Here is a 25267-nt window from a genome sequence, read left to right as displayed (position 1 = left end):
ACAAACATTTGTATACATTGCGATCCTTTTCATGCCCTGACTGCAAAAAAATACCTACCGTGAACTAAAAGTGGCAAAGCAAATGACATCAACAGTGTGAAGAGACAACAGAATGACAACGATGTGTGATTCCAAAGTTCATGACAAAGTGAGTGACAAAAAGACGACCATCATAGGACTTACCCTTTGGCTGTGTACGAGCTTTCTTGCTGCGCCGTGGAGGGTCAGCACTGCTTGTCGACCCATTCTTTTCTTTTTCCTTGGGAAGCGTGTAGTCCAGCTCCAGTGTACTGTTAACCACAGGGATTCCAGTTTCACATAAATGTTATGACACACTGTAAAAAGAATATCCAACAAACAGAGAGAAATAAGTGGGTATTACAAGTTCAAATAATGAAGTCTTTGCTATTCATTCTTCACAAATCAAGAATAAAAACATAACTGTTTGTCAAGAAAAAGGGATGAAGAGAGAGGGAATATAACAGAAAAGGAACGAACAGATTCTGTGGGGAGGGTGAATGGTGGAAAGGAATGAGAAGTGACCTGTATACATTAATGATCAAATTCACCAATATAAAAACAAAGAACAAAAAAGTAACATGCAGCAAAGTAAAAATCACCATAATGATAGGTGCCACACAAAAGTGGACACTGACCTTGGACGCATGATGTCGCCCCCATAAATCTTGGGGTTGACCCGAATCTTGCGATGAGCTTTGGACTTGGATGTCAATTCAAAGTTGTTGTCATCATCATTCACATCTCCATTAAATACAGCAGCAACAACCTTGTCCTGCTTGTTTTTCTTGGACTTCTTAGAGCCAACCAGATTGACAGGAATGTAAGGTTCTGGTGTGGAGTCTCTGGCATTGGAATTCTGCTGACAATACTGAACATAATCAGAAATGCTACTCATAAAAACATATAGAACAACTTTGTGAAATTACTTCTCACTTTGATTTTAGATCAGTTGTTTTAAAATATTTTCTTGTCGAAAGTGGAAATGGTCCATGTTGCATCTACAGAGGCATATTATGGTGCTTATAGCCTCACCGACCACTTAGGCCATCTGAAGAATATCACTGCAGTATCAAGCCAAGGGTTAAAAAAAAAAAAAAAAAAGTACAATAAAAACTAATCACCACTTCAATCTTTTCACTCAAAAAGTTAAAAATAAAATAAAAACTCCCAGAGTATAAAACATTCAAATCTGATTAAAAACATTCACTTCTTTCAAGAAATCCAACAGTGTCCACAGAGGGACATCTGGAAACAAACAGGCAGAACATCAGAGAAATAAATGCAGATGTCAGGACCACTGTAAAAACTGAACCAGCTCTCAGAAATGAGCAATTTGATCACAATGAGAAATGGCAATTCAAACTGAACAGTGAACCACTGGTTAATTTCATCACCCTTGTACTGTCAGTCACTAATGCTACGGTCTTTGCTTTTCCCCAAAACTTGTCACAAGGAAGGTGCACTGGCTATTTACCTTGTCATCCTGTTCTCCTCCAGCTGAAGAGTCAGTGGTGGTCGAGGATGTCTCGTCCTTATCATCGGGGATGGAGTTGTCTCGGCGGATAAGCTTCTCCTTCAGCAGGTCTCGTTCGCCGCGGGTTTTACCTCGAAGCTTTTTGCCTCGAAGTTTGCCAGCTGAAAAGGTGCAGCAGATAGTCAGTCCAAAAATACAACAGTTCTCCAAATTATTATGACCTAAAACAGTGATCTGATGAGTATGCATGTAAGATCCATAATGCTGTGTCACTGACCTATTTCTATCTGATGCACTTTGCCATAGTCACCTTATAAAGCAAATAAATAACGTTTTAGGACGGTTTCCCAAATACTTTTCAAAATACTTTGACAGTCACATTATAAGGCAAATGAATAACTTTTTAATGAAAGGACTGTTTCCCAAATACTTTGACAGTCACAGTATAAGGCAAATGATTAACTTTTTAATAAGAGCACTGTTTCCCAAATACTTTGACAAACACCTTATAAGGCAAATGAATAACTTTTTAATAAGAGGACCGTTTCCCAATTCTATGAAAACATTGGGACATTCACACTCATGTATGCACATAACATGAAAGTAAAGGAAATCCCATTCCGATCTTCAGTGTCTTCTTTTAACTTTCCTTCTTTTTCTCCTTCTTTTATCAAGAGATATTCAGTTACATCATGAGATATTCAAAGAGAAAAAGACAGGAAAAACAGCAGATCATAGGTTCCTTCACAGTAACACAGGACCAAAGTAAACTACCTTCACTGCCCTCATGCATTTATGTTCACTTTCAGCCTACTGGCCAAAATGTATTACCACATAACACGATAGTGCCGACGGTGTCAACAAGTGCATGTGGCTGAACTGCTTCAAGCTCTGCTGAAGCTTTATTATCCACTGTAACAGTTTAATGCTACAAACATAAAAATGTGAAAGTTACTCAGTGATGTTACATGATATCTAACCTGATAATCTTGCAGACAGACCAGAGTCCAATTTTGGACTGATGTCTTCCTCCAGGTAATCTTCAGCAGCCTCTGAGATCCCCTCTCTCTGATCCTCTTCAACTTCCGCCACTTTCTTGGCAGAGCTTGGAATGTTTGGGTCCTTGGTCAATTTGAAGTCTGCACCATCCTCAGGTGTGGGGCTGCTTGGAGGACTTGCATTCTCACCCAAATGGCGCTTACTGGGCTTTGGCTTTTTGGCCGATTTGACATGATTGGTGTAGGTTTTGTCCACCACTAATGGTTCCTGTGGAGGGGACAATCGATTATCTGTTTTACAACTGTTGCTTCGTGTCAGAGGTGTTGTGCACTCTTTGTTGCTGCTGCCCTCTCCATCTTTCACAGGAGGTTTGGGCACAGACATTTTATTGGTGCTGTGAAAGAACCTTTTAGGATTGAGCAACTGCAGCAGGCTGATGATACTGCCCAACAGTGGCCTGTGACCATTAGTCTGATGAAACTCCACATGGCCGTTGACATGAATCATGGACTTTGCTGCTGCTGCTCGTAAATCCTGACTGACCCCAGAAGAGGATAAAGACAGGGCAGGGAGAGACTTGGGAGGGGAGGCATTCAACCCCGCAGCATTCCTCAAGTCAAACACCTTGCCCTTGTCAAACGTCTGAGTAGAGTTGCTGACCTTCAGCTTGCGATGGATGATGTCTGCCATGATGATACGATCACCCTCAAAGTAGGCTGCCAGGAAAATACAAAAGAAAAGAAAGGACATGATGCAAATGATGGAGTAGTAGAGGACAGGCTCCCACTGAGGGCGAGGGAGAGCAGAAGAACACTTGGACAGGAGGTGAGGTGGCACCGTGGCCTGAAGGGTGTAGTTGGCTGGTGGGCCCAGACTCGTGTGCACTGTCAACACTCGCCGTATTCGGGACATGGTAAAATCTGGAGTAAATCTGAAAACACAAACCAACTCAAAAAGTCAGGCGTATCCAAATCAGGACAGTTACGTGAAACCAAAGAAATGTTTTCTAGTTCTACAACAACACCCTGTCAACATGAGGGTAAGGAACGTTTAAAATTCTCATGTTTCAAATAGGAAAACTTGACATCACGCACAAAACCCAAGATGCTTTTTGTCATCAACAAGTTTTGTCTCCATTTCAATGTTGTCATCAGATGTAGGAGGTATGCTGTTCTGTCTCAAACAAACAAAAATGCTTCCACCAGCTGCAAAATGATGGAAGTGTTGCACTGATGGTGCTGAGAATGCTACACATAACGTCTGCATTCAGCAAGGATTTCCACAGCACGATCTCCAATGCTTATGCAATTTTCCTTTCACAGTCTTGATTTCCGTTACCTATTTCAGAAGACATTCTCCATGAAATCTCATGCCTTGTGTTTACAAACTCCTGACATCTGCCATCACATGATGAATGGTATTCTCTTGCACTCACAACAGTAATCATACAGCCAATAATACAACCATACACACTCATAATAGCATAACTCACGCAATGTCCACTTTTCTGCTGGTATTGGGTAGCATCTCAAATCCTTCACAATCCAGGACTTTAAATCCGTAGCCTTCACATGGTGAGTCATTGATGCTGAAACCTTGCACATAAAAGGACAGCAGTCCTGTGTTGCGTATGGTGAACTGTCTCCGCACTGTGAAATGGGGAACAGTCAGCTTGTTGGGCTTTTTATCTGAAGCTGCACATAAAGTGAAAGAATGGCAATTTAAAATCACTGCATGCCTTCTACTGCTAGAAAGTATTTACTTTTTTCTTCCCTTATCGACAGAGAATATCTAACCATGAACTGCTGACAGCCACTGCAAAATAACTCACCACATTTGTATATAAATTCATTATTTCAAAACAAAATGTTTTCTTCCTTTTTTTCCTAAAGACTAACTTACTTGCACCCCCCCCCCCCCTTATGTGTCAGCATTTGTTATACCTTTCTAAAATATACAAAATCAGGTTCATGAATTGTAAACTAGAATTAACAGCTGTAATCAAGAAAGAAAAAAGTCATTATCAAGAGAACAGGACAGGGACGAGAAAAAAAAAAGGAAAGTGGCAGAGAATCTAGCAGAGATAGAGAAAGAGGGGAGAGGAGGACATTGGGAACAAACAAAACAAAGGGAGGGTAAGGACAAGAAAGCCCAAAGGATCCAGCCTTGCTGATACTGACTTTCACAGTTTTTCAGGTGTTTCTCAGTCATCTCAAAAGCCAGTGGGGAAGAAGACCCAGGCTTGCGATTACTGAACTTCATCTCTCCCTGGCAGCCCTGGCCTGTCACCACCACTGTGTCCATTATGGTCAGGTTGTTTCTGAACATACAAAACACCACCTCAGCTTGGCCACTGGAATTATGCATGCGCACAGGCATAGATGGTTAAAAAATGTTACATTTAAAACACAGAAATACTCACTGCATCAAACATATGGCAACATGACCTGTCAAGTGTGAGAGTAAATATAAAGGAATCTCTTCCACTAATACACTTTCCAATCTTACTTCCTGGCACTGGTGATAACTTTAGCTTTTACATCCTTTTTTTTATCATATCCAAATATGCAAATGTCATGTCCCTGGGGTTTACATACTGAAACATTTTATCATGGTTCACAAAAGGTACTAGCCATAAAAAAAACTGTGTATTACTTAAGCTAAAAGTAAGCAAATAAATGAACACATGGAAAAAAAAAACAAAAAACCACCGATATCCCTACCTTATAAGTATCAGTGAGGATCTAGCCAAGTCATCCCTGGGCTGAAATCCAATTTTGATTTTGAGTTTCTGGGCAGGCTGCAGAATGGCAGCGATGGAATTCTTGTGAGGCGTCACACCAAGGGAATTCTCCACATTCTTGATATGATCAAACACAGGATTTGTTGTACCAGGCTGCAACACAAACATACTCATTAAAAATAAAATGTTACATCAAGTGCAACAGGTCACTCTTTGCAATCAAACCCAATACAGTTATGGTTATTGTATCCAATAGACTTTCCAAGCTATTCCTGAACAAAGATATCAAAAGTGCATTTAGACAAAGATGTAGGAAAACTGTATATTAACAAAGTTGCACAACGTACTGAGAAATAGTGCAGACTTGTTTTCACCCAAAAATATATACATTATACAAACAGCATTCAAATGCAACTGATCAACATGTCAATTTCTTTATATGATGCCTCATATTTGCAACATATTTTCAATATTTCCAGTTGAACACAGCACATGCAACATATCTTCTTAAAGTCAAACAGACCAAAAGTAGCAAAAGCGCCATACCTTCGTATACTCTAAGTCAAACAAACGAAAAGTATCCAGATCTTCTGTTTCTATGAAGTCTGTCAGGTCAGAAGATAACCTGCAATTAGGAAGCAAGTGTAAATTATAACAGAAAAAAAAATTAACAATGTGTGCATGTGTGTGCATATGTGTGTGTGTGTGTTTGTGTGAATCTACATATGCTGATACACATCTGTATGGATATGTAAGTGTTTAGCACATGTGCTTGTAAACCACTCTGCATCAGCAGGAAAATACAATAATTCTGTTTCTTTCTCTCTTTCATATAAAACAAAGACAGAACTCACACGATCACCCTAAAACCGCCTATGTAAACACACACACACACACACACACACACACACACACACACACACTCATGGCAAGCATCATCAATCAGACCAGGTGGAAGGGCACTGACCCATGACTGGTGAGGTCAATGATGGTGCCCGGGTTGGGGTACAGCGACAAAGGCAACACCTGCACCAGCAGAGGGGTGTCCGCTGTATTCTCAACAATGAAATCAGATACCTGCAACAGATGACTGCTTCATCAACTGAAATTTCTCATGCTTTTCTTGATGAAGCAAACATGAACCATACATCACCTTTCATAAAGCAAAGACATGATGGTAATAAAAGACAAAGTACTTCTTGGACAATTAATCATCAGAGGCTCAGTTCCAGTCCCTTGTGTCCTCAACTGAAATGTCACAAGCTTTGTTCAAACACTCCTAAAACCCCTGCTTCGCTTTTTGTTGACAAAGACTCTACACTACAGTTTCACAGCTGAACAGCCAAAAGCTGTAATCTACAAAATGAACAAAGAGGAGCACAGTTTTTTGTTGTTGTTTTTTTAATTTAAAAAAAAAAAGGAATTCAAACAGATTTACTTTTTCAAACACTAATTAAACACTGGTTTTCTTTAAAAAAAGCCAAGAAAACATAACACATCCAACAAAAAAGCTTACATGTACATGCACACACACAAACACACCGACACACACGAATACCAAAAGGAAACAAAGAAATAAACCAATGATGAGGCAACAGACACACGTACCGTGACATTCCCAATTTGTGTGAGAGGGAACTTCAGCTTTGATTTCCTAACCAGCGAGGGCCAGTGAAGATGGGCCTGCGCTGAAAAGAGGAACCCTCGCACCTGATTGGTGTCCAGTTCTATTGTCACGTTGGCTCTGGAACACAGCAATCAGGCCCTTATGTCATTCCACAACGTCAGACTGTTGGGACTTGTTCAGGTATATATGAGGATGGGAGGGGCAGTAGAATCATGTCAGCCAATTTCTTAAAACACTGTTGTCCTATTTCACTGATCAATACTACTGAGGGTCAAAAGAGTTTAAAAAAAGGGGATGGGAAGGGGAGAGGGGGACAGTTTCTGATTGAGTCCCACATTCACTATAAGTTAGTAACACTCACCTTCAAACATTTTGACAAGTCTCTTCCATTGTATCTCTCCTCTGTATTGGAAACGTATGAACCGCACAGAACTTTAAGATCCAGTTCTGAAAAGCTGCTTAGAGTTCCAAGGACTAATCTCAAATGCGCTGGAAATTGGTCTTTCAGAGCTCAGGTTCCCCAAGTGTGGATTTCTCTACCTTCATCTCTTAGAAATGCCTCTGATCTACATTCCTTTAAGTCAGATCTGAAAACTTACCTTTTCCATAAGCATTTTTGTTCTGGGCGGAATGGTCAAACCAATGTATGCCTGCTAACAAGTATCTTCGTACTAGTATTTTTGTAGTCTGTTTTAATGCATTGTGTTTCTTATGTAGTTTTGGTCTTAGATGTGATGACATTTTTTCTATCTTGTTATTTTTAATGGGCGTGTGTGTGTGTGCGTGTGTGTGTGCGTGTGTGTGTGTGTGCATGCGTGTGCGTACGTGTATGCATGTGTTTGTGAGGGTATGGTGCTCTGGTACGCATGTGTAAGTGTGTAGGCATGTTAGTATGTCCGAACAGAATCCTATGTTAGAAAATAAGAAATATCATAATGCTTATGCAATTCTGTTTTTAGTGCAGTTGATATTTTAATGTCAGTGTATGTGTGTCTGTGTGTGAGAGTGTGTGTGTGTGTGTGTAAGGGAGGGACATCTATATATATATATATATATATATATATGTGTGTGTGTGTGTGTGTGTGTGCGTGTGTGTGCGTGTGTGTGTGGGTGTGTGTGCTTGTGAGTGTGGGTGTGTGTGTGTGTTCTATGAAATGCATTTTGTTTTAATCGAAGCCTTATTTACTTCATAGCTTTTATAATCTGATTCATCTCCTTAGTGTGCTTTTTCATTCATATGAACACACTGGATGTTTTCCATTGTCAGATAGCAGTTGTGTTTTTTAAGGCATGTTTATAGTCAACTGGATGATGTAAGGTGCTTTGAGCAGCATTGGTGCTGGATATCATGTCACAGAAAAACTATGTATTATTATTATTACTGAGGGATGGGTGGGTGTGAACATGCACAAGATGCATGCTTGCATTCATGCTTCAGTTTGTCCACTTTCAAGTGATACTACAATGCACTCTTTACCCCCTCCCACCTTCCCTCCCCCCCCTGCCCCCATCCTCCCCCTTTTGGAAGTCAATAGATATGTTGTGTAAGTGTGAATGCACTGGTATATAGTCATTCACTGTCCATTTTGTCTATGCACATGTGTTTGCAAAAATTAACTTCATTGCGCAAATATTGGAAGATGATGGCTCTCATTTTTTTTTCTTTTTTTTTTCCAGGTAAATCATCACAATGTGCAAACAAACAGGTGTAAATTAATAGCAACAAAAAAAAGAAGGAAGGTTACGTGTTCTGTCCGGTACGCTCAAGGCGGTGCCACTTCTGCTGGAGGCGTGTGTAAAGGTATTGGTCTGTGTCGGCCACATCCTTGTCCAGGGTAAGGCCAAGTAGCCACTGGTGACCTGCTGCTCTCCCCAGTCACACACACACACACACACGCCCAAGCACACACACACACACACACACGCCCAAGCACACACACATACACACACACACTCACGCGCGCGCGCGCACGCACACACACGCACACACCAATGACAATTCAGATTACTTCTTTAATGGAAAGTGAGACTAATGATGATGGAGTCTCCCGTCGGTCTGACGGATGAGTAGGCAGGCAGGCTTATCTGTCGGTGTGTCTCCTCATATGGGAGAAGAGGCCGACTCTGAATGCGCAGCACTTCCCACAGGTGTTGCAAGGGAAAACGTCTCCAGAAGCTGAGCCCTGCTTCCTTCGCTCACGCTTCTCCTTAATGGCCAGCATTCTCTTGTTTTCAAACGTCTTTATGCCACTAGAGCACAGCATCCTCCAGCGAGTGCGGTCAAGGGCATCAGTTTCCCAGGAAGCAATGTCTATGTCACAGGCTTTGAGGTTTGTCTTCAAGGTGTCCTTGAAGCGCTTGCAGGGTCTTCCACGTTCAGGGTGGTCTTCCTTCAGCTGGGCATACAAAAGCATCTTCGGGATCCTGCTGTCTGTCATGCGGACAACATGTCCTGTCCAGCGTAGCTGGCACTGAATCAGCAGGCTTTCGATGCTGGGCAGGCCGCTCCTCTCTAGGACCTGGAGGTTGGAGACCCTGTCTTGCCACTTTATGCCGAGGATCTTTCGTAGGCATCTTTGGTGAAACTGCTCAAGTTGTTGAACGTGACGGCGATACGTCATCCATGTTTCACAGCAGTACAACAAGGTGGTCAGCACAACAGCTCTGTAGGTTTTCATCTTGGTGCTGAGCCTGATGCCTTTGTTGTTCCACAGCCTGTTGTTGAGTCTGCCAAAGGTGGAGCTGGCCTTGGCAATGCGCAGTGTCACTTCTGTATCAAGGGCTCCGTTGCTGCATAGGGTGCTGCCCAGGTAGCAAAACTTGTTGACTGACTTGATCTCTGTGTCACTGATCTTGATTGCAGGTGGGGGGGGAGGCACTGGCATTCTGTGAGCTAGCTGGTTGGTACATGGACTTGGTCTTGCGGAGGCTGTTGGTGAGTCCAAAGCGTCTGCAGGAGGTTGAGAACCTGTCCATAATGAACTGCATGTCCTCATGGATGTGTGCAGCAAGCATGCAGTCATCAGCGAAGAGGAATTCTCTCAACAGTGCTTCAAACACCCTGGACCTGGCGTGGAGTCGCCGCAAGTTGAAAAGTTTGCCATCTGTGTAAAACTGAATGTAGATGCCCTGGTCACAGTCTTGAAAGGCATCAATCAGCATGGCGGAAAAGAGAATGGAGAATAGTGTGGGTGCCAGGACGCAGCCCTGCTTCACTCCATTTACCACAGGGAACGGATCCAACATGTCAGTATTTTCCTGTACTCTTGCCTGCATGCCATCGTGGAAAGACACAATCAGCTGGATCAGGCTCTCTGGGCAGCCGAACTTTAGGAAGATCTTCCACAGACCACGGCGGTTCACTGTGTCGAAGGCCTTAGTCAGGTCTACAAAGACCATGTGGAGCTCCTTGTTCTGCTCAAGGCACTTCTCTTGCATCTGGCGTACGGCAAACAACATGTCACATGTTCCCCTGCCTGAGCGGAAGCCACACTGTGCTTCAGGGATGACTGTGTTGGAGACATGGTCAACCAGTCTGTTCAGTATGATGCGGACGAAGATTTTGCCGGCGATGCAGAGGAGAGATTCCACGGCAGTTATCGCAGGATGTTTTGTCTCCCTTCCGTTTGTAAATGTGGACAATAGAAGCATCCCTGAAATCCTGTGGGACCTCCCCTCTCTCCCAGACAGACTGGAACAGGGTGGTCAGCTTGTCTGTCAGCACCTCGCCTCCATACTTGTAGATGTCAGCCTGGATTCCATCCACTCCTGGTGCTTTTCCTGACGTTGTCAGCTTCAGGGCCTTCTGGGTCTCGACCTTGGTGGGAGGGGCAGCTAGCAAGTCACTGACTGGTAGCTGTGGGAGGGCTGCAATTGCCTCGTCTGATACGGACGAGTCCCTGTTGAGGAGGGTGTTGAAGTGCTCTGCCCAGCGGGCAAGGATGTCTTTCTTGTCTGTCAGGAGGGTGGTCTGGTCCAAGGCTCGGACAGGAGTTGATCCTGTGACTCCCGGCCCAAACACAGCTCCGAGACCATCATGGAAGGTCTTCATGTCATAAGCATCAGCAGCGGACTGAAGCTCTTCAGACTTTCCCTCCCACCAGGTGTTCTTCATCTCACGCAGCCTCTTCTGTACAAGTTGCTTGGTTTGCAAGAACTGGTTCTCCTTCCTCTGGCAGTCTTTATCAGAAATGTGATCCTGATGCCGTATATACAGTGTGTTCAGGAGCTTGGAGATTCCAGAGTCGTTCTCGTCAAACCAGTCTTTGTGGCTCCTATGTACAAAGCCGAGTGTGTCAGCTGCTGCTGTGTACACAGCATCTTTAAAGGTGCTCCATACCTCTTCTACATCAGTTGATGCAGGAATTTCTTGGAGAGCTACTTGAATTTGCTGCTGCAGCACGTCCTTGGTGATAGGGAGGCGGTGGATGTTCAGCTTCCTAGGGGGTTTCTGCCTGGCTGGTTGGAGCTTGCGTGCAAGTCTGATGTTCATCTTGCTGCGTACCAGGCGATGGTCCAACCAACAGACTGCTCCTCTCATGCAGCGTGTAATGGAAACATCACCTCTGTCCCTCTACCGGACAATCACATAGTCCAGCATGTGCCATTGCTTGGAGCGGGGGTGCATCCATGTGTTCTTGTACTTGTCCGCTTGTTGGAAGAGGGTGTTGGTAATGGTCAGTCCATGCTGCACGCAGAGCGAGAGCAAAAGCAGTCTGTTGGAGTTGCACTTGCCAGTGCCGTGCTGTCCTAGGACTTTTGGCCACGAAGAGAAGTCCACGCCGACACGGGCATTAAAATCCCCAAGGATGATCAGCCTGTCCTTTCTGTCTACCGTTGAAATGGTGCGGCTGAGCTCGTCGTATAAAGCTTCTTTGATGTCATCAGGGTTGGTCATCGTTGGGGCATAGCAGCTGATGACTGTGGCGAAACAATCCTTGGACAGCTTCAGACGCAGGGTCATCAGCCTGTCGTTTATCCCACGTGGAAGGCTGTCAAGCTGTCGTGCAAGTTTGGTTCGTATGGCAAAGCCCACGCCTGAGGTTCTTGGGGTGCCATCTGGCTTCCCAATGCAGTAGAAGGTGTAGCCCCCTCCAACTTCCTCCAGCTGGGTTTCACCCGCAAACCTGGTTTCGCTCAGGGCTGCTATATCCACCTGGTAGCGATCAAGCATTCTAGCAATGAGCGCTGTGCGTCTTTCTGGTCTGTCGTCTCTGTCTAAGAGGGTGCGAACATTCAGGCACCCAGAGTCAGGGCATGACTCCTGGTTCTTTTCTTCTGTTTTCGACCGCTATTGTTGGATGTCCAAGTAGGTGCGGTTTCCTACTAGGTACTATGTGAGGCAGGATTTGTTTGGGGATCCTTTTATCTCCCCTTCCCCATCTGGGGAGAGCAGTGCTGTCCCAAAAAAGGGCTGCTCTGACACTGTGGGAGGATACGGGCGCCGCACCTGCCCCAGTCTACGGCGGACGACCATCACCCCACAGCCGCCTGCGTGCAGAGTCGTGACTAGGAACTCCCAGCAGCATCCTCTGCCTGTCCTCGTTACCACTTCTCCATCGCCGCAGGGCTTGGAAAAGCTAGGTGTTGAAGGGCTAGCTCGTCGTTCCGACATTAGCCTGGTTGCCTGACCAGCACAGGTGACTTTTTTTAGTGAGGAGTTATGCAGTCCCTTCCCCACTCTCTCGCCTACTCACGCTCACAGTCCCACAGGTGCAGATACTGCCACGTGTAGGACGGCCTTGGCAGGTGCAGGTTTTTTCTTCAGAGCTCCTTCTCCTAGGGGGACTTCCAGCCAAGGATAAGAGCTCCTCCTACCCTTTGGTCATCCTCTTCCGCCTTCACAGCCGTTGGGAAAGGTTTCCACCTCCGCCTGGTCCATCGTTGGGAGACTTCACATGCGGCAGGTAGTACTGGGTTACATGGTACCAGTAGCAAGGGCTATGTCCCTGACCTGACATACTAATGGAAGCATATATTCAACAGTTTATGAGAAAAGTTCATAAGACATCTTGCAAATGTTACAGATATGCTTCACCATTAAATATCAAATACTGGTATAGAAACGCACGTGGAAATGACTTCCATAAATGAATGATATAGGTCTGAGTGGTTGAGAATATACACTCATTTCTTTACACTGCTAACAGACATTTTCGAATGAGTTAAACAACACCTCAACATTTACCTGGAGTGACTGTTGGTAAACCCACATAGCAGTCATCTCTGCATTCTCTCTTGGAGTCAAAAAAGATTTTTCCAACCTGCAAGAACAATTAAATGAATATGAATCTGTCTGGAAGAGACAGCTGTGACTGAAATAAACATACATCAGTACAATAAACACCATCATGAGCTCCCTTTTTTTTTCTTTTTTTTTTTAAATGCTTTTGCTGGATATTCACATATTGTCTGCTCTGTCAAAAATCAAATCTGCAACCAACAAAAACAATGGATTCAAAGAGTCACATATCAAATTGAGGGAAATGTTGTATGCCAATCTTTAGCAGTAAAACCAGAACAGCATATCCTGCTCTGATCATTCCTCCAGTCCCACAAATCTCCTTTCTCTTATGAATGTTGTTTGTACCATATGTTGTTTGTACCATGCATGCTGATTAAACATGGAACATGTTACAGAGATTCTCTCAGCCATTCCTCTCATAACAGCATCTGTGCATTATTTTCATGTTCACCAGGTGTCTGCATATGCATGTGTGTGTGTTTGTGTGCTTGTGCATGTGTAGAAGTGTGCACATCTATGAATGCTCAATGTCTTCAGGCTGGATTGGTTTCTTGTTGTGCACATGCGATCAGTTCGCATGACTGAACAAAGGAGTAAAACGAGACTACACTGACACCCACCACGTTTTCCTGGGTACACACAAGATAAACAGAGGGATAACAAGTATTGTTGCCTACCACACTGGGCTCCTGTGGCTGTAGTAAAACTGTGTCATTATGTGGCTGGAAGAAAAATCTCATGTCCTGAGGCTGAAAGGTGACCTGGGTGACCTCCATGAAGTCATGGAAGGTGCTGTGAATCTGAAGCACTTTGTATGGCACCTTGCCCTGCAGAAGCAAAACAAGGCTTAGCAAGCAAAACATCAGGCACAGGTACTCACAATCCTGTCATTCTACAATAAAATATGCATGCTTCAAAGATCTGTTAAAACAGTACACGCTTGTCAGTAGGAATCTGGAAATACTTTGAGTTTGCATGCACGTTAAAATGCATTTGGTGTATGTGTACACAAGTGGGTGACTTGCAAAAAATGGATGTTTCTGCATATTCAACACAGTCATTCATCACTTTCTTGAACAAAGGAAATTTTCTTCCTAAAATTTAGTTTAAGTAACATACTTAATGTGAACCACTAGTGCAGACTCTGGCAGGGGTCTGATTCCTGTCCTGTGCAAACTACTACCCGCCTATGCAGAGAAAACGAAAGTAGCTAAGGCCGATAACCTACCGAAGTAGGTTACTTCCCCTTCGCATCCCTGACTAGCGCCCTCTTTTGACGGCAGCCATCCTGACTCCTGTGCTCTGCATATGGCTAAGTTTTTTTCGTATTTTCTATCGATTCTTTGGCAACCTTGTTTGTGTCCGATGATGAATCACAACAGGTCACAAAACTACTTGGCCCGACTGGGCGATCAAGCTCATATTAAAGTGCAATCACAATCGACTGGTGGACACAGTGAATACTTAGAAAAATCGTGTTGGCACTTACTTCCAAAATTAAAATATAAAACTCATTTCATTACTCAAAAAAAAATCTTACTTCTTTTTGCCTTGTTCCTTATAACTGACAATTTCATGGGCAGATGAACGTGTTTCAGTTTGAAATGCGATGTGAAATCCATGTTGACTGTCCTCAGTAAACTGACTTGAAAAATGAACAGTTCAACAGTGGATAATACACTAAATAAAACATCCTTTGTTTCATTCCATTTCACACCTGTTTGAGGTAAGGTCAGATTAATATTCTTGTTGAACTACACCAAAGATTCTATTTGATTCCCCTCTCCCAGCTTCTCTCCACCACTCATGCTTTAAATTCCTCTCTCTCATTTTCACACATGCATAATACAAACATACTTTGGTGCTTGCATGCACACAGACATACAGATATTTGATACAGCGATTATATATTTCAACTAAATTGTATCAAGGTTACTTACAGGAAACACTTTCTCAAAGAGGAATTTTTCTGGAATGGCATGAAGACTGCCTTCAGCAGTCCGAAAAGTAATGGGTATGAAAAGGTCCTGTAAAAGAAAAAGAAAAAGCTCACATGAAATGTATGGAAAAACTTCACAATAAGGTTGGGGCAAAAGACAATGAAAAAAAAAAAATGTAAGGAACATGGAGGAGGGAGGGAATGGGACAAGGGAAAACTAGATGTGAGGAAAAGGTAAGGGGGAGTGGTTGAAGACAAAGGCTTCAATTACTGACACATCCCTTCTTCCACCCTTCCCTGTTTCTTCATTATTCCACTGCTGTCTTATGAAAGCATGGACTAACTCAAAAGAATAAGTCAGCCTTGTTTACACTATCAGCTCTGTAAACAACCACACATCACGACTTTTTCTCCACCACCAATCTCATTTTCTCTCCACTCCTCCCTTGCTCTCTAACATGGAAGTAACACTGCCTCAGCTAACAATAATGCCAAATGTGAAAACAATCAAATGCTGTGAATCATATTGTCCTTGTGTCACAATGCATTTTTACACAATACAATTTATAGTTATAGGTATGTAGTTTACATTCAAGATCACCGATTCATGTCATCTCTCCATTTGTACTGTCAGGATTTTACTTTACATTCAAAATTACAAATTTCTGTCATCTGTCAATTTGTACTGTCAGATATATCACTCTCTTTTCAGCTGTTTTAATTCATAAAACAAGCCAAGTAAAAAAAAAAAATAATAATAATAATTATTTAAAAAAAACTGTGATGCCGAAAGTCACAAAATGCAACAAAGAAGCCTGTTTGCAACACTGATCTGATAAAACATTTCCCACTTCCAAGAATTCTTCGGTGACTGCACTATCTTACGACATTAACATTCTATGTCCACTCACTTCAAACTGTGTGAACATCCAGACTTCTGCTGCATATGCCCCCTCCTCTTGGGGCGCCACAATATTCACAGTGAACACTGCATAGTGGTAAGGCTTGATGATGAGCTGCCACAGCAAAACAAGAACACGTCCACAGTTTTCACATCGTTTGGGTAACACTGAGTTTCATCCCATGACCTGGTACACAGGACAAGTTTAGGGAGGAAATAGATTTGTTTGGTGGCTAGAAAGGAAAATGGGAGGCAAAGATACATAATGATTTATGAACCTATCTGAATAAGGTTTGTTGGGTTGTTTTTTTTTCTCTTCTGAAATATGTTTTTCCTTGATTCTTGACAGAAACTGACATTCCTCTCCCAGCTCAAGTGTGTGAAATATTTATACCCCTGGGCAAAAATGAAACATCAAGATGTGTAAATTTCACTTATATACAGTTGAATGCTGTAATGTGCATCAATATCAACCAAATTCATGTGACCATTCTTTAATCAGGGATCTATATGAAAGCCTAATATCAACAGTAACAGGATCTGTACTAACACCTGATGAATTATGTCTTTCAGTGATGAATGACTGCACAACAAAGAGGAACAGCATCATGAATACTCACAGGATCTGTCTCAATATCTGATGTATTATGTATGCGAGTGAGGGTTGTTCCATTGCCTTTCTCCACTCCCAACACCTCAATCTTTGCCCAGCTCATGTTGGTCTCAAACCTTGCCATCACCAACTGCAAGCAAAGCCAGAAAAGGTAACTTTTACTTCCTGATGCATTTAACACACACAACAAAGAAAAAAAGACCGGTACTTTGGCAAATGTAACTACAGCAAAACAACCTTACACAGATAATAAAAACAAGAAACAATTATCATGTTTGAAAAAACTACGACCAGTTTTTTCTCTCTTCCAAAGTAAAATCTTAATGAATTGCAAACTGAAAATACCATTTTCTTCAAAAACAGAAATTCATCCTGAACGGTTTCTTCAATATTATGATCACATTTCACAGCCTGAGCTTTGCCACACTCATTGCTTTCAAGTCCCCTGTAATACTGAATACCTGTGTACTCACATCAACGGGGTTGTCGTTGCGTATGGTGAAGATCATGCTGCGCTTTTCTCCCACACCCATGGTGCCAAAATCCATCTGTCCCTTTGACTTCTCTGGTCTGTGATGAATCACCTGGGCAACACAACTCTTCACTACAGACACATCAGACTGACCCATTGAGGAACACGTTCAAAGGTGGCGGTTTGATGGTCAGTTGGTCCGTGTTGATTGTCAACAATGTGCATGCATTCATATGTGTGTGCATTCATATGTGTGTGTGTGTGTCTGTCTGTGTCTCTGTGTGTGCATGCATGTCTATTGTAAACTTTGGTTTTTTTCTAAAAATATTATGCCTGCTGACACCATATACAGCCTAAAACCAAAAAATAAAAGTTCCGTTCTTTCCAAACATTCCAAGGTTCACATATGTGCACATTTGTGCCTCTGCACAATGTTTTTGTGTCTTTATCAACCACAACTGGCAAAGCTTGAAGGATATTAGGCCAACACTCCTACTACCCAAATCGGTGAAAAATGCAAGTCTGTTTTAAAGTGTAACATTTTCCATGGTACCACTGTTCTTTCAAAAGAAAAATATTAACTGGGTGAAAACTCTCAAAAATGATATGAACAGAAAAAGTAACATCTACCACTATCCAAATTATACACAGACAAGCTGGGACGACTGGATGTTTCTGCACTCAACAGCATGTACATGTCTGGAATATGTTAGTATGTAAATTATAAACTGAAAATCACTAAATGATACATTCACTGTAATCAAATCAAAAGACACATACATGACATATTTTAAATTCAAAAACACAACACAGACACAAACACACAACCAAATGACCACATACATGAATGTGACTGCACATGTAACACCCTCACAACACAAACCGATCACAACCAGGCATGTGAGACGCGCAGTGCAGAGACTGACCTTGAGAAGGCCGTTGTAAACGATGATGGGGATGAGGAAGGTGGAGGCGTTGGTGTGTAAGGTGAGGGTGGTGCTCAGGTGCAGCTGAGTGGCATTTGGGTGGAACAGCAACAGCAGCGCCGTCACTGTCTGCTGCGGACCCACTATCACAGGTGTGGAAAAGTTTAACACCTGCACACACACACACACACACAGATCTGGTCAGGTGGTGGTGAAAAGATTGCATGTGTGTGTGCACATGCACATGCACATGCACACAAATTCAGAGGGCATGCCAGCACAGGCATAAACACTGCCTACCATTTGCAAAGCATGCAAGATTGCGCCATCTCAACCACATTTTCACAACCCCCTCCCCTTCCTTTCCCTGTCTATTTCCCCTTCCTGTTCAGTTTTGGCAATTTTCTGCCATTTTGTAGAGATCTACTGCTGCAAGTCAGCATTTGGGAAAACTGTGTAAAAGAAAAAAAACTAAGAGAAAATGTTTTGCTGGGCATTACAGTTTTAGCTCACGAAGAATTAAAAAAGAAGGGACAAAAATCATCAAAATAAGGTACCTGAGACTCTTGAGTACATACACAACACTTGTTTCCACTAAACAAATAAAAAAAACATACAAAAAACAGAAAAGCATTTTGCTACATATGAAGTTCATCCAAACATCTGACCCACGGTCTTTCCATCACATATGTGGAGTGATGGCCAAGAGGTAATGCATCGGCCCAGGAAGCGAGAGAATCTAAGCGCGCTGGTTCGAATCACAGCTCAGCCGCCGATATTTTCTCCCACTCCACTAGAACTTTAGTGGTGGTCCGGACGCCAGTCATTCGGATGAGATGATAAACTGAGGTCCCGTGTACAGCATGCACCTAGCACACATAAAAGAACCCACGGCAACAAAAGGGTTGTTCCTGGCAAAATTCTGTAGAAAAATCCACTTCGATAGGGAAAACAAATAAAACTGCACGCAGGAAAAAATACCAAAAAATGGGTGGCGCTGTAATATAGCGACTCGCTCTCCCTGGGGAGAGCAGCCCGAATTTCACACAGAAAAATCTGTTGTGATAAAAAGAAATACAAATACAAATAATATTGTGAAAACAGAATGCCACATCTGTTATGGTCACATAATGGGTGTGCATCTACTTCACTTGATGTCATATGAAGAATGTATGCCTGCAAAAGGTCATCAATACATCAGACAAACCTCACGACAAGAGCAGCAGCCATGCACATCTAAAAATGTGATTGTGTCTGTTAGTGCGCGTGTACACATGCGTGTATGTGTATGGGTGTGGTGTGGTGTGGTGTGGTGTGGTGTGGTGTGTGTGTGTGTGTGTAAGGATGTGCAAAGGGTCCCCGATACATCCAATACAGGACCACACATAAACACTAGCACTGAACAATCGACGTCAACAACTGCATGGATGCCTTGATAATTATCAATCAAACGTTGAAACTCTAAGCCTCGCTAAATAAATACCTGCAAACTAAGAATGATCCATGCACAGAACTCACAGTGAAAAATGGAGCTGCCTCACGGGAGAGGCTGATGTTGAAAATGACCACAGAAAAATTGAAGGTATTTGTGAGGGTCAAGGGGCGAGTGAAATTCTTCAGGACCTTGGCACTGAAAAACTTGGTGGTGTTAGCATTGTACACCAGTGATCTGCAACACACAAACCTTCCATATCAGCACATCATTGTCAATCTGTAGGTAACAAGTAACAAGCAGAATTATGCCACAGATTTACAGTCCTTTATATGTCTATAAAAAAAATTGTTTAAAAAGAAATTATACATTAAAACTGGAAGTAAAACAATTCGTTTCAAGTGCTGCTAGAACAAAACTCAAATTTGAAAAATTGTGTTGTGTATATTTCAACATTTTCAGGGGTGGGGGAATAGTTTACTATTAAACCGGTGTAATTATTATTTAATCTTTTTTAATGATCACAGAAGATTACACATCACTCTTAATATTTTCTTCCCTCAAGTACCAAATGTAAGCCCAAACCATAATAGCTTTTTGTAATGCATCATCCACTTTTGCCTCTATTTCTCTGTTTCAATGTGAAAATCAAATTTTATCAATATCTTCACACAAACACACACACAAACCGACTAACAAATAAAAGCATTCACATTTCGCAATATCAATCTATAGACTTTTAAGAAGTTGGAATATTTTCTGGTTTGATATTTCCTGTTTAAAAAAAAACATGCAGAAAGATTACATCACTTCAAAACCATAGCAAAAACGACATCTATTTCCAGCAGCAACTTACCCATGCAGTACGCTGGCTTGATATGGTATGACCAGCCTCTGTTGGTTATTTTTGGTCTTCACAAGGATTCTGCCTGACCACTGCTTGGAATGCAACGCTTTCACCGCTAAGGACAGTAACACTTCACAATTAGAATGTGAGAATCATTTCCGAGAAAACCTTTTAATCAAACAGACGGCCAATGTGGACACACTGGGAGTTTATAACTTATTGCAAATATATTATTGGTGTGGAAATACTGGTATTATATCTCTTATTCACAGAATGTTCACAACATGTCTAGTAATAAAGAAATAGCCTTTTCATGAAACTGAAAGCTTCAGCAAACAATTATCTTGTTGAATCGCCCAATATTGTGGTACATGTATGGCTGCTTTTTCTTCTTTTTTTTGCAATATTCATCTCATCATAAATAATGCTTGAATATTAATTTCATTTGATGTTATCAGAGCAGGCCCACCTGAAATATGCATGGCAACCTACTGCAAACTACTGCAGGCAGACAAAGCCCACATCACCAATGCCTGTGAACTTGGTTACAAAATGCTGTTGTCCACAAATGGGTTTAATCTATTCCTCAAGTTTGAGTATGAAGGTATTTTTATCTTTTTCTAATTGTGAACACCCAGGGCTTATTTCTAAGATTAGGCGCAAATGCTCATCATAATAATAATAAACATGATCTACTGTATGTCATCAACTGGTAATAAACGTGTGTGTGTGTGTGTGTGTGTGTATGTGTACTTCCATGCAGTGTGTGTGTGTGTGTGTGTGTGTGTGTGTGTGTGTGTGTGTGTGTGTGTGTGTGTGTGAACTTGTGTGTGTATTTGGAGGAGGTGGGAATGGGAGGTTTTGGTGATGGTGGGAGGTGCTGGTTACATAAAAATGTTGAACTGCGTATGTTTACAAATAGTTTGATCACTGTTGTTTGTAAGCTGCTTGTGTAACTTGAATGTGCTTACATAGTTTGCAATCTTTTCATGTGTAACTGCATGTGATCTATTCCATCTTTTGTATGTGCGGGTTTGAGCATTTCTTGTGTGTGTGTGTGAATTCATTCTGTTCTGTTCCTTTCCATCATTATCATTCTTTTCATGCAGCATACAAAGCTCTCAGCTACACAGGAGGAGAGTGCAATAGAGACATGTCATTATTATCAGAAACATGATCAAGCAATTCACAATCTCAAGAAGTCTAACCTGCAGAACCAATTTTATGGATGCATTCCCACAGTCCAGACATTTTCTACTTCATGAAAAGCTGACACTTTTAACAAAGACATCAGTTTACACACTATGGCAGGTAATTGTCATCTCACATCCCAGAAACACACTGAAACAGCTGCTGAAATCCATCAACCCCTTGACCACTGAACCCTGGTGAAATGAAACCCGTGTGGCATCAATCTGAAGGACACGAACTCCTTCTTGCGTACTTTTCAATGGTGTATATATTTCATTTTGCTGAACAAAAGTAATGCAGTCCCAAGGAGTCTAAATAAAGAACAATGACTGACACCCCGGACTGTGACCTCAATCTAATCTCAGACAACACCCCTTCACTAACAAACATTAACACCAGCAGCAGTCAAGGGGTTAAAGCTATCCACCTCCCTCTGCCCAACCAACGTTCACTCCATATGCTTCCTCCCCTTCTCAGCCTCTTCCTTCATCGAATGGAAAAAAGTGTTCACCAAGGTGATCAGTCACTTGCCTCGAAATGTGATGTGGGCCACTGTGTACTGCCTGCTGCTGTCTGGCTGGAGTTTTAAAGGCCTGAAGTCAATGCTGATTGCATCGTTTGGGGGCGAGACTGACACGCTCTGGAAGGGAAAAATCATCAATGCCAATGAATATTTTAGGAGCACACAGCAATATAACATAGAAAAAAAATTCTGAGAGAAACAGGACAATAAAGTTGTACTGTGAGACAGAGAGAGTGGTTGAAGTTGTGCTGTGCTGTGCTGTGCTGTGCTGTGCTGTGCTGTGTGTGTGTGTGAGTGTATGTTAATGCAAAAAGTTAGCTTGATGCATTTCCTTCAATTTATTTGCTTATAATTACTGTTTACTTTGTTTAATTTTTTTCTATCAAGGCAGGGTTTTAAAAAAACATCAAGTGCTTCTTCCTTTTCCCCTCAATAAGAACAGATTTCATTTCATTTTAGTGCAACTTGGATATGGTCCTTCTATCCACTGTCCTATTAGGCAAAATCATCTGAGATGAGTGTTGACTAAACACCCAAGTGTCACTGTACTGACTACAAACTGACTGAGAGGCAAACAAGATTAGAACATAAAAATAATCATCTTAATACTATACTCACTGTGATGTGGGCAGCCCTAGCCCCTGTGTTGATGAGGTTAAGGCGTAGCGTTTTGGGATCATCCAGCGTGCGCAGTATACCAAAATCTAACATCTCTATGGGAGAGTAGATTCCTGGTTCTGTGAAAGCAAGAAACACAAACATGCTTCCTGAACAAAAGAAATACACAAGTGATTTCCTGACATAGCACAAACAACTGATAGTTCTATAAACACCAAAGTTATCTTCTCTGCAATGTCTGCATTTGTGAAGATCAGTAAATCATGATGACAAACATTTCAAAACTTAAGAATCAAACAAGTGTTTTCCAAACATAGCGCAAACAACTACTCATAATTCTACAAATAGCAAAGTTATCATGTCTGCAATGTCAAAGCATGTGAACGTCAGTTCATAATTAGGAGAACATCTCAATAATTCTATTTCACAAACAGTCACAGATAATTTTTTTTCCTGATTCTACTCTTTTCAGCTTACCAACAGTAACCATAAATTACAAACTCAAAAAAGTTTATTTCAACATCAATTCAAATTAACCTGTTCACTATTTCACAGCTAAAAATAAATCAATCATAAATCAAACACTGAAACAAAGAGAAAATGACTCCACAAAGAGAAGCTGCTGAACAGTTCTGATTTCACCACGGGAGGCTGACCTGCTGAAAACTCCACCTCTACAGGCAGGATCAGAAGCTGTTCGCTGCTGTCCTTGTCTGTTTTGATGCGGATGAACGCTGTGTGGTTGCTCTCCACCCGCCCCACAAAATTTGCCCTCATGACACTTTTGGTCTCGTATGGTCGGATTTCCTGAAAAACATCCGTCAAGCAGGAATGCATCTGTGAGATCTGTTCTGTTTGAATAAAACCAGTTATAGTGATGTACAGAGTGTGACCATATGCATCAGTTAGATCTGTTCTGTTTGAATAAAACCAGTTATAAAGATTCCTGAACAAAAGAAATACACAAGTGATTTCCTGGCGCTGGCGCTCAGTGGCGACACGGTGTTTTTGCAGGCTCGTGCTTTTTAGTGTTTTGTGGAGTTTTACCTGTATTAGCCTTTTTATACTTGTGCAAGATGGTGTGTGACTGTTCCAAGTGTGTTGTGGTGTGCCTGCTGTTGCTGCTCCTGCCTGTGTGTGGCTGTTTTAGCCAAACAACCAGTGTCAACCATGACTGGCTTGCCGCGCCCACCCACTACAACATGGCGGACCTACTTCGACTTCGGTCGTCTGCACTGTCCAAGATCCGACCTCGTCTCGATCTTCCAAAGGAGCTAAAGCCCCGCAGACGAGGTCGGAAGGGTGGTGTCAGAGCCAGAAACAAGGTCAGAAAATATAAACCCTATCTACCAACTGTGATCGAGGGCAATGTGCAATCACTCAGAAACAAAACAGACGAACTTTCGGCCAACATTTTATCCTGCTCCGATTTTAAAACGTGCAGTTTAATGTGTTTTACAGAAACGTGGCTAAACAGTTTTATTGCTGATGAACAAGTGTCGTTAGATGGTTTTAGTTTATTCAGGGGGGATAGGACTGAAGATGCGGGGAAGAAGGGGGGAGGTGGGGTGTGTGTTTTTATCAACAAACAATGGTGTCATCCAAACAACATCACTGTCACACACAAGGAATGCTCACCTGTGTTAGAGTTCATGACCCTTGGAATCAGGCCATACTACTTGCCACGGGAATTTTCTCACGTGCAACTGACAGTTGTGTATATTCACCCCAAAGCCAGTGCGAGTGAAGCAGAGAACGCAATTGCCAGCCACGTACACGATCTTGAGGCAAAGGCACCTGACTCTTTGAAACTTTTAACCGGGGATTTTAATCACTGTTCTCTTAAAAAGACACTTCCAAATTTTTACCAGCATGTTACTGTCCCAACCCGCGAGAACAAGACAATTGATTTGTTTTATTCTAATGTACCGGATTCTTATTCTTCTGTACAGCTGCCACCCCTTGGACGTTCTGACCACAGCCTAACCTATCTGTTGCCACGTTACAGACCTTTAGTGAAACGTCAGCCGCCTGTGAAAGTGTCAGTGCGTGACTGGTCAGCTGACTCCATTGACACCTTAAGAGGCTGTTTTGAGTGCACAGACTGGAATGTGTTTGTTGAGGCCACGGACAATGTATGTGAATTAACAGATACAGTTACAGATTACATTAAGTTTTGTGAAGATTGTGTTGTTCCAGCTAGAGATGTTAAAATTTTTGCCAATAACAAACCCTGGATTTCGAAACGGATCAAAGGTACTCTTAATGCTAAGAAAAGTGCTTTTAAGGGAGGGGTAAAAGAAGAGATTAGGGAAGCACAAAGACAGGTTAAGAAAGACTTGCAAGAGGGCAGAGAAAACTATAAGCGGAAAATAGAAAACAAATTACTCAGCAACAACATGAAAGGGGTGTGGGAAGGGATGAAACTAATGAGTGGATACAAAGGTAGGAAGGGGGGGAAAGAAACGGTTTTATCATCATCAGAAGAAGAAGCAAACAAACTGAATGACTTTTTTGCTCGTTTTGATTGTCACGATTTTAGCGCAGAAAGACAAGATTTAAGTGATATTTTAAATGTTAAGAAGGACGAATGCATTGTTGTGTCTGAAGAGGAAGTGCTTTCACAATTAAAACGAGTGAAAGCAAACAAAGCACCTGGTCCTGATATGATCCGATCAAATACACTGAAATACTGTG

General features: G+C 42.2%; 1 protein-coding gene across 4 annotated transcripts in view; it reads right to left on the bottom strand.

Annotated features, from left to right (window-relative positions):
• The window catches only part of LOC143284069 (transmembrane protein 131-like), a 78185-nt gene that overhangs the window by 20822 nt on the left and 32096 nt on the right, over positions 1-25267 (bottom strand). For 2 of the 4 annotated variants that reach the window (XM_076590682.1, XM_076590685.1), the window contains exons 9-31: positions 23227-23377; positions 22571-22689; positions 21961-22069; positions 20248-20353; positions 19478-19628; positions 17960-18130; positions 17035-17145; positions 16569-16691; positions 15959-16063; positions 15049-15135; positions 13786-13935; positions 13052-13127; positions 8610-8727; positions 6846-6981; positions 6205-6314; positions 5784-5862; positions 5218-5390; positions 4675-4814; positions 3987-4188; positions 2476-3425; positions 1496-1656; positions 657-889; positions 184-290 (exon numbers count right to left, since the gene is read on the bottom strand). In XM_076590682.1, the coding sequence (XP_076446797.1) occupies positions 184-290; positions 657-889; positions 1496-1656; positions 2476-3425; positions 3987-4188; positions 4675-4814; positions 5218-5390; positions 5784-5862; positions 6205-6314; positions 6846-6981; positions 8610-8727; positions 13052-13127; positions 13786-13935; positions 15049-15135; positions 15959-16063; positions 16569-16691; positions 17035-17145; positions 17960-18130; positions 19478-19628; positions 20248-20353; positions 21961-22069; positions 22571-22689; positions 23227-23377 (3868 nt within the window). The remainder of the gene's footprint in view (positions 1-183; positions 291-656; positions 890-1495; positions 1657-2475; positions 3426-3986; positions 4189-4674; positions 4815-5217; positions 5391-5783; positions 5863-6204; positions 6315-6845; positions 6982-8609; positions 8728-13051; positions 13128-13785; positions 13936-15048; positions 15136-15958; positions 16064-16568; positions 16692-17034; positions 17146-17959; positions 18131-19477; positions 19629-20247; positions 20354-21960; positions 22070-22570; positions 22690-23226; positions 23378-25267) is intronic. The other 2 variants (XM_076590683.1, XM_076590684.1) reach the window with 2 other exon arrangements.

The sequence above is a fragment of the Babylonia areolata genome, chromosome 7, assembly GCF_041734735.1.
Source record: "Babylonia areolata isolate BAREFJ2019XMU chromosome 7, ASM4173473v1, whole genome shotgun sequence".
NCBI classification, from domain to species: Eukaryota; Metazoa; Mollusca; class Gastropoda; order Neogastropoda; family Buccinidae; genus Babylonia; species Babylonia areolata.
The sequence above is the reverse complement of the archived record's forward strand: the minus strand, read 5'-3'. Positions and strand labels throughout refer to the sequence as shown.